Source organism: Pecten maximus, chromosome 6 (genome assembly GCF_902652985.1).
Source record: "Pecten maximus chromosome 6, xPecMax1.1, whole genome shotgun sequence".
Taxonomy (NCBI): domain Eukaryota; kingdom Metazoa; phylum Mollusca; class Bivalvia; order Pectinida; family Pectinidae; genus Pecten; species Pecten maximus.
In genome coordinates this window covers 6,995,630-7,005,021 of record NC_047020.1, presented here as the reverse complement: position 1 = coordinate 7,005,021, position 9,392 = coordinate 6,995,630, and the positions used below count along the sequence as shown (strand labels likewise).

Below are 9,392 nucleotides of genomic sequence, written 5' to 3'. Positions count from 1 at the left end.
TGGATTGTTGTTTTAACTAGTGCAATAATAACATCCTATACATGGATTGTTGTTTTAACTAGTGCAATAGTAACATTCTATACATGGATTGTTGTTTTAACTAGTGCAATAGTAACATTCTATACATGGATTGTTGTTTTAACTAGTGCAATAGTAACATCCTATACATGGATTGTTGTTTTAACTAGTGCAATAGTAACATCGTATACAGGGATTGTTGTTTTAACTAGTGCAATAATAACATCTGATACATGGATTGTTGTTTTAACTAGTGCAATAATAACATCGTATACAGGGATTGTTGTTTTAACTAGTGCAATAATAACATCTGATACATGGATTGTTGTTTTAACTAGTGCAATAGTAACATCCTATACATGGATTGTTGTTTTATCTAGTGCAATAGTAACATCCTTTACATGGCTTGTTGTTTTATCTAGTGCAATAGTAACATCCTATACATGGATTGTTGTTTTAACTAGTGCAATAGTAACATTCTATACATGGATTGTTGTTTGATCTAGTGCAATAATAACATCGTATACAGGGATTGTTGTTTTAACTAGTGCAATAGTAACATCCTATACATGGATTGTTGTTTTAACTAGTGCAATAGTAACATTCTATACATGGCTTGTTGTTTGATCTAGTGCAATAGTAACATCCTATACATGGATTGTTGTTTTATCTAGTGCAATAGTAACATTCTATACATGGATTGTTGTTTTATCTAGTGCAATAGTGACATCCTATACATGGATTGTTGTTTTAACTAGTGCAATAGTAACATCCTATACATGGATTGTTGTTTTATCTAGTGCAATAGTAACATCCTATACATGGATTGTTGTTTTATCTAGTGCAATAGTAACATTCTATACATGGATTGTTGTTTTATCTTATGCAATAGTAACATCCTATACATGGATTGTTGTTTTAACTAGTGCAATAATAACATCGTATACAGGGATTGTTGTTTTAACTAGTGCAATAATAACATCTGATACATGGATTGTTGTTTTAACTAGTGCAATAGTAACATCCTATACATGGATTGTTGTTTTAACTAGTGCAATAGTAACATCCTATACATGGATTGTTGTTTTATCTAGTGCAATAGTAACTTCCTATACATGGATTGTTGTTTTATCTAGTGCAATAGTAACATCCTATACATGGATTGTTGTTTTAACTAGTGCAATAGTAACTTCCTATACATGGATTGTTGTTTTATCTAGTGCAATAGTAACATTCTATACATGGATTGTTGTTTTAACTAGTGCAATAGTAACATCTGATACATGGGTTGTTGTTTTAACTAGTGCAATAGTAACATCCTATACATGGATTGTTGTTTAACTAGTGCAATAGTAACATCCTATACATGGGTTGTTGTTTTAACTAGTGCAATAGTAACATCCTATACATGGCTTGTTGTTTTATCTAGTGCAATAGTAACATCCTATACATGGATTGTTGTTTTAACTAGTGCAATAGTAACATCCTATACATGGCTTGTTGTTTTATCTAGTGCAATAGTAACATCCTATACATGGGTTGTTGTTTTATCTAGTGCAATAGTAACATCCTATACATGGGTTGTTGTTTTATCTAGTGCAATAGTAACATCCTATACATGGCTTGTTGTTTTATCTAGTGCAATAGTAACATCCTATACATGGGTTGTTGTTTTAACTAGTGCAATAGTAACATCCTATACATGGATTGTTGTTTTATCTAGTGCAATAGTAACATCCTATACATGGATTGTTGTTTTAACTAGTGCAATAGTAACATCTTATACATGGATTGTTGTTTTAACTAGTGCAATAATAACATCTTATACATGGATTGTTGTTTTATCTAGTGCAATAGTAACATCCTATACATGGATTGTTGTTTTAACTAGTGCAATAGTAACATCTGATACATGGATTGTTGTTTTAACTAGTGCAATAGCAACATCCTATATATGGCTTGTTGTTTTATCTAGTGCAATAGTAACATTCTATACATGGATTGTTGTTTTATCTAGTGCAATAGTAACATCCTATACATGGATTGTTGTTTTATCTAGTGCAATAATATCATCCTATACATGGATTGTTGTTTTATCTAGTGCAATAGTAACATCCTATACATGGCTTGTTGTTTTAACTAGTGCAATAATAACATCTGATACATGGATTGTTGTTTTAACTAGTGCAATAGTAACATCCTATACATGGCTTGTTGTTTTAACTAGTGCAATAATAACATCCTATACATGGATTGTTGTTTTATCTAGTGCAATAGTAACATCCTATACATGGATTGTTGTTTTATCTAGTGCAATAGTAACATCTGATACATGGATTGTTGTTGTAACTAGTGCAATAGTAACATCCTATACATGGCTTGTTGTTTTAACTAGTGCAATAGTAACATCTTATACATGGCTTGTTGTTTTAACTAGTACAAGAGTAACACCTTATACATGGATTGTTGTTTTAACTAGTTCAATCATAACGTCCTATTCAGGGATTGTGGAGAAAAAGACAATAAAGACATCTCTATAGCGGCTGATAAGTGCCCGTATTGCTATGTCCCAATTTATAAGTGCCCGTATAGCTATGTGGCAACTAATTAGTGCCCGTTTTATTATGTGACGACTGATTAAAGCCCGTTTCGCTATGTGCCAACTTATAAGTGCCCGCTTTGCTATGTGCCAATTTATAAGTGCACGCTTTGCTATGTGGTAACTAATTAGTGCCCGTTTTGCTATGTGGTAAATGATAAGTTTCCATGTTGCTATGTGGTAAATGATAAGTATCCATGTTGCTATGTGGTAAATGATAAGTGTCCATGTTGCTATGTGGTAAATGATAAGTGTCCATGTTGCTATGTGGTAAATGATAAGTGTCCATATTGCTATGTGGTAAATGATAAGTATCCGTGTTGCTATGTGGTAAATGATAAGTGTCCATGTTGCTATGTGGTAAATGATAAGTGTCCATATTGCTATGTGGTAAATGATAAGTGTCCATGTTGCTATGTGGTAAATGATAAGTGTCCATGCTGCTATGTGGTAAATGATAAGTGTCCATGTTGCTATGTGGTAAATGATAAGTGTCCATGCTGCTATGTGGTAAATGATAAGTGTCCATGTTGCTATGTGGTAAATGATAAGTGTCCATATTGCTATGTGGTAAATGATAAGTGTCCATATTGCTATGTGGTAAATGATAAGTGTCCATATTGCTATGTGGTAAATGATAAGTGTCCATGTTTCTATGTGGTAAATGATAAGTGTCCGTGTTGCTATGTAGTGGCTGTTAGTGTCTCTTTTCTGTGTGGCGGCTGATTAGTGCTCCATTCGCTTTTCCGCATTCTTCTTGTCTTCTTGACAAAACAATATGGTTTTATTTTCTGCAGAAGTGCTTTGACGATATAGTTTTTAAGCATTTAACTGTCACCAAATGCTAATAAACACTTGATGTTAGAGTGTCGCCCGCTAGGCTTTTTTCGTGTCATCCAAAACGCTGACTCTAGCTAATCAAAATCCCTGACATTTCCGGAAGAAATACTATCGTCGATTGATCAGAAACAACACTTATACAACTAATTTAGTCACATTCCCAGGTTTTAAGTGGTTAATTAATCGCAAAAGTATCAATAATTTAATTCAGGGGTGATGTGGTGAAGAACACAACGAAATCGTAAAACGGGTAATGGGCGCCTAGTAATATTTGCTGAAAATAAAACCGATGCTATACAATGCATCATTTTCCAGTCGAATTCTTTGAAGTGATTGAGGCGGTCATGTCACATAGCATTTACGCCGCCACTATCTGTGTCTACACAGTTTCGTATTCTAAAAATTGGTCTATTAATGACATATAGGCAAATGTAGCACAAAATCTTAATATCAATACACGACAGTTTTCATCTTTTTCTTCGTGAACCCCTTACCGGAAACAGTTACTGACGGATGTTTGACGCTCGCTCTCCAGGGACACAGTCATGATCATCCTCTCCTAGTACATTTTAGAGGTCTCTGTGCAAATTTATAACTGTATTTTGGAAAGGAGTATGAATTATTTTATCGACTGATTTCTTTAGATCTATTCACCAAAAACATAACTTAGACTGCCAAGTTTGTTCGTTATCCGATGATATTAATGTCGCATTTTTTTCTATCCACATTGTAAGTTCGGTTACTTCAACATAATTTCAAAAATAAATGTATGATATTTCACTTCTCGGAAAAGGATATGATTAACAATGATCTGTAAAATAAAATACAGTGACTCTATAATAACTAATGAAGATGATGAACATTAAATGGGAGAACAAACAGGCAGAATTCAAATAGAAGCTTAATTACAAAAATAATAGATTGAAAATGGGAAGCTGAAAGTCGAAAAGAGATCTGTTTTGGAGCATGTTAAGATTATATGGTATGGAATTGGCTGTCGGCCGCTGTACACCTTGTATCGCTGGGGACCTATTGTTGTAATCTGTCGGCCGCTGTACACCTTGTATCGCTGGGGACCTATTGTTGTAATCTGTCGGCCGCTGTACACCTTGTATCGCTGGGGACCTATTGTTGTAATCTGTCGGCCGCTGTACACCTTGTATCGCTGGGGACCTATTGTTGTAATCTGTCGGCCGCTGTACACCTTGTATCGCTGGGGACCTATTGTTGTAATCTGTCGGCCGCTGTACACCTTGTATCGCTGGGGACCTATTGTTGTAATCTGTCGGCCACTGTACTCCTTGTATCGCTGGGGACATAGTGTTGTAATCTGTCGGCCGCTGTACACCTTGTATCGCTGGGGACATAGTGTTGTAATCTGTCGGCCGCTGTACACCTTGTATCGCTGGGGACATAGTGTTGTAATCTGTCGGCCGCTGTACACCTTGTATCGCTGGGGACCTATTGTTGTAATCTGTCGGCCGCTGTACACCTTGTATCGCTGGGGACATAGTGTTGTAATCTGTCGGCCGCTGTACACCTTGTATCGCTGGGGACCTATTGTTGTAATCTGTCGGCCGCTGTACACCTTGTATCGTTGGGGACCTAGTGTTGTAATCTGTCGGCCGCTGTACACCTTGTATCGCTGGGGACCTATTGTTGTAATCTGTCGGCCGCTGTACACCTTGTATCGCTGGGGACATAGTGTTGTAATCTGTCGGCCGCTGTACACCTTGTATCGCTGGGGACCTAGTGTTGTAATCTGTCGGCCGCTGTACACCTTGTATCGCTGGGGACCTAGTGTTGTAATCTGTCGGCCGCTGTACACCTTGTATCGCTGGGGACATAGTGTTGTAATCTGTCGGCCGCTGTACACCTTGTATCGCTGGGGACATAGTGTTGTAATCTGTCGGCCGCTGTACACCTTGTATCGCTGGGGACCTGGTGTTGTAATCTGTCGGCCACTGTACACCTTGTATCGCTGGGGACCTGGTGTTGTAATCTGTCGGCCACTGTACACCTTGTATCGCTGGGGACATATTGTTGTAATCTTACCACAACATTACTAAGACATTCTCAACACAATACAACTACATAACTGAGAAATAATATCTGTTACATAGACTGTCACTTTGCAAATTACTCTTTTTGTATGAATAAATAAACCAATACAATTGACATACCCCCATGTAGACTCCTGTACAATGTATTAATTAACCCAACAATGTACCTAAATTGTGCGTGTTCAATCTTTCGTTTATAATTTATATGCTCCTTACAGAGCTAAATCAATCACAAGTCAGCATTTTTTGCTGACATGACAACTCTTAAAATTGTGGCGTATTACACAGGAAGACAAGGAAAATCGATTTCAGCCTTACCGGTGTTCCTCGTCTCTTTACCGGGGTCCTTACAAGTGATGTGGGTTTGCTGTAAAATAGTCAAATGCGGGAAGACAATAATGCAGTTTTATCTAATTCATGGCAAATTCACAAACAATTAATTTGTATTTAAAGAAGTGACAAGAATGTTTTAGTTAGAATGGAAGTATTTTCTCAATGACTGGTATATCTTAGTTCCGTTTCTATACTTGTTCTTGTTGTATGTACATTGCAGTACATTGTATACAAGATTATATCGTTGTATACATTTTTGTACTTTATATACAATATTAATACATTGTATACATTATACGTACATCGTATACAAATTTAGTATATTGTATACATTTTAAGCACTTTGCATACAATATTGATACAGTGTATACATTATTAGAATATTTTACACGAGATTAGTACATTGTATATAAGATTAGTACATTGTATATAAGATTAGTACATTGAATAAACTGTTAGTAATCTGTATACATTATAAGTACATTGTATACAAGATTAGTACATTGTATACAAGATTAGTACGTTGTATACAATATTAGTTCATTGTATACAAAATTAGAACAAAGGTGTCCATCATGACAGGATATTTTAGAACTCCTCCCATCCCCTACCCCCTACCCCACCCCCTACCCCTACCCCACCCCAACCCCCCTCCCACCCCACCCCATTCCCGCATAAGACAGGAGCAAACTTATTTCTGGTTCCCAATTCTTTGCTAATCAATCGAGTTCAGATTTTAACCAACTCGTCGCGTCTGTATGAGTTTGGATCAGTATTATCTGCTTAAATTTCCGGACCTGTTTGTCCGCTTCCGACTCACTCGAATAACTATTGCAATGCGCTACTAAGTAACCTTTTAGACGATTGCTTTCGGAGTCAACATCAAACACGACAGGGCAACCAGCAAGACGAATGTTGTCACCGTCTCCATGGCGACAAGACTAATTTACCATTCCAATTATTAAAGATCCTTGCCGTTAAGACAATAAACTGTCTTTACTAACCATTAAAGAAAACATCCCATATCAGTCTGTGTTTATACTGGCCAAGAACGATATTCCTTTCCCATCTCGCACACCTTTTAATAACAATAATCATGATAAATAAATAATAATGATAGATAAATAATAATGATAAATAAATAATAATGATAAATAAATAATAATGGTAAACACATAATCGACCTACGGTAACCTAATACAGGTGCTAATAAAGCAAAACATATTTTGTTTCTATTTTTGTGACCATAAATCGACAAGACAGTATCGACGGCAAAACACTACAAATAAATCAACTATTTCTTTTTTTTTTATGAATTCATATGAATATTACTTAGTCTTTGTGACGAATTTGTTACTAGGCATGCAATGTTTCCCACCAGAGAGGTTTCGATGTACTCTCTAGTAAGATTTCAACTCCTGATTGTAAACTTTACCTACATTCCGGGACTGGGACCTCCAGGGAGACAGAGCTCTATCTGAAAGGTTTTTAGTCCATATTTCAGGGTTAAAAAGCTCTGTCTGGAAGATGTTTGGTCTGTTCTCAAGGGAGACAGGGCTCTGCTTTAGAGACTTATGTTCTATATTCAATTGTGTCTGGGAGATGTTTGATCTATACTCCATGGTTACAGAGCTCTGCCTGGGAGACTTTTTTCTCCATACTCAAAGGTTTGGTCTATAATCCAGGGTCATAGAACTCTGTCGGGGAAACTTCTGGCCAATATTCCATGGCTACAGAGCTCTGTCTGGGACATTTTTATGGGCCCTATTCGAAGGTTACAGAGGTCTGTTAGAGATATTGGCACAGACTCTGCTAGTAGACATGTTGAGATGGAAGCGCTTCTGATTGACGAGTTGGAGGGAAGCTCTGTTGGTGGACGTGATGGGAGGGAGGGAAGCTCTTCTAGTGGACGTGATGGGAGGGAAGCTCTTCTGGTGGACGTGTTGGGAAGGAAGCTCTTCTAGTGGACGTGTTGGGAAGGAAGCTCTTCTAGTGGACGTGATGGGAGGAAAGCTCTTCTGGTGGACGTGATGGGAGGGAAGCTCTGCTGGTGGACGTGATGGGAGGGAAGCTCTTCTGGTGGACGTGATGGGAGGGAAGCTCTTCTGGTGGACGTGATGGGAGGGAAGCTCTTCTGGTGGACGTGATGGGAGGGAAGCTCTTCTGGTGGACGTGATGGGAGGGAAGCTCTTCTGGTGGACGTGTTGAGGGGGAGGGGGCTCTGCTTGTGGACGTGTCGGGAGGGAATCTCTTCTGGTGGACGTGTCGGGAGGGAATCTCTGCTGGTGGACGTGTCGGGAGGGAAGCTCTGCTGATGGAAGTGTTGGGAGGGAAGCTCTGCTGGTGGACGTGATGGGAGGGAAGCTCTGCTGGTGGACGTGTCGGGAGGGAAGCTCTGCTGGTGGACGTGTCGGGAGGGAAGCTCTGCTGGTGGACGTGTCGGGAGGGAAGCTCTTCTAGTGGACGTGATGGGAGGGAAGCTCTTCTAGTGGACGTGATGGGAGGGAAGCTCTTCTGGTGGACGTGATGGGAGGGAAGCTCTTCTGGTGGACGTGTCGGGAGGGAAGCTCTTCTGGTGGACGTGATGGGAGGGAAGCTCTTCTAGTGGACGTGTCGGGAGGGAAGCTCTTCTAGTGGACGTGATGGGAGGGAAGCTCTTCTGGTGGACGTGATGGGAGGGAAGCTCTTCTGGTGGACGTGATGGGAGGGAAGCTCTGCTGGTGGACGTGTCGGGAGGGAAGCTCTGCTGGTGGACGTGTCGGGAGGGAAGCTCTTCTAGTGGACGTGATGGGAGGGAAGCTCTGCTGGTGGACGTGTCGGGAGGGAAGCTCTTCTAGTGGACGTGATGGGAGGGAAGCTCTTCTGGTGGACGTGATGGGAGGGAAGCTCTTCTAGTGGACGTGATGGGAGGGAAGCTCTTCTGGTGGACGTGTCGGGAGGGAAGCTCTGCTGATGGAAGTGTTGGGAGGGAAGCTCTTCTAGTGGACGTGATGGGAGGGAAGCTCTTCTGGTGGACGTGATGGGAGGGAAGCTCTTCTGGTGGACGTGTTGGGAAGGAAGCTCTTCTGATGGACGTGTTGGGAGGGAATCTCTTCCGTCTATTGTCCAATCCTTTGGAGTTACAGGTAGACATTGCTGGTAGATGTTTTAGTTCCCGAGGTTTATCATAAACTTATCACATTTGAATAGCGACACGGTTCAGACTATAAACGTTTCTGAATTCGCTTTGGAAATTCAATGTTGAAAACAATGAAACTCATCAAACGCATAGATCTTTTGCATCTCCCAATTCTTATGTAGACATTTCTGTTGATCTATTTCGATTATTTTGGGTGCCTCCTACCAACACTTTAGGCCATCAGCGTTACTGACGAGTCATAGAAAGAATACAGAGCTTTATGGTGCAGTTTTTACTCATTTTGGCTTTACCCATCTAACTGTCAATTTGAGTTTATGAACATGTCATACACCTGTGTGGTCAACAGGTGGTCGGTTGGTACTGTACCAGTACTCCTGTTAGAGATCACGCCCTTTTGTAT

The 9,392-nt window shown here is 39.6% G+C and overlaps 1 protein-coding gene across 1 annotated transcript; it reads right to left on the bottom strand.

The window, feature by feature from the left end:
* Positions 1-7,628: 7,628 nt before the first annotated feature.
* Positions 7,629-8,986, bottom strand: LOC117329971 (proline-rich receptor-like protein kinase PERK9). The gene is made up of 2 exons (XM_033888203.1): positions 8,696-8,986; positions 7,629-8,309 (listed from the first exon to the last, which is right to left on the bottom strand). Exons 1-2 carry the CDS (start codon positions 8,984-8,986, stop codon positions 7,629-7,631), a joined length of 972 nt encoding a protein of 323 aa, XP_033744094.1.
* Positions 8,987-9,392: the final 406 nt, after the last annotated feature.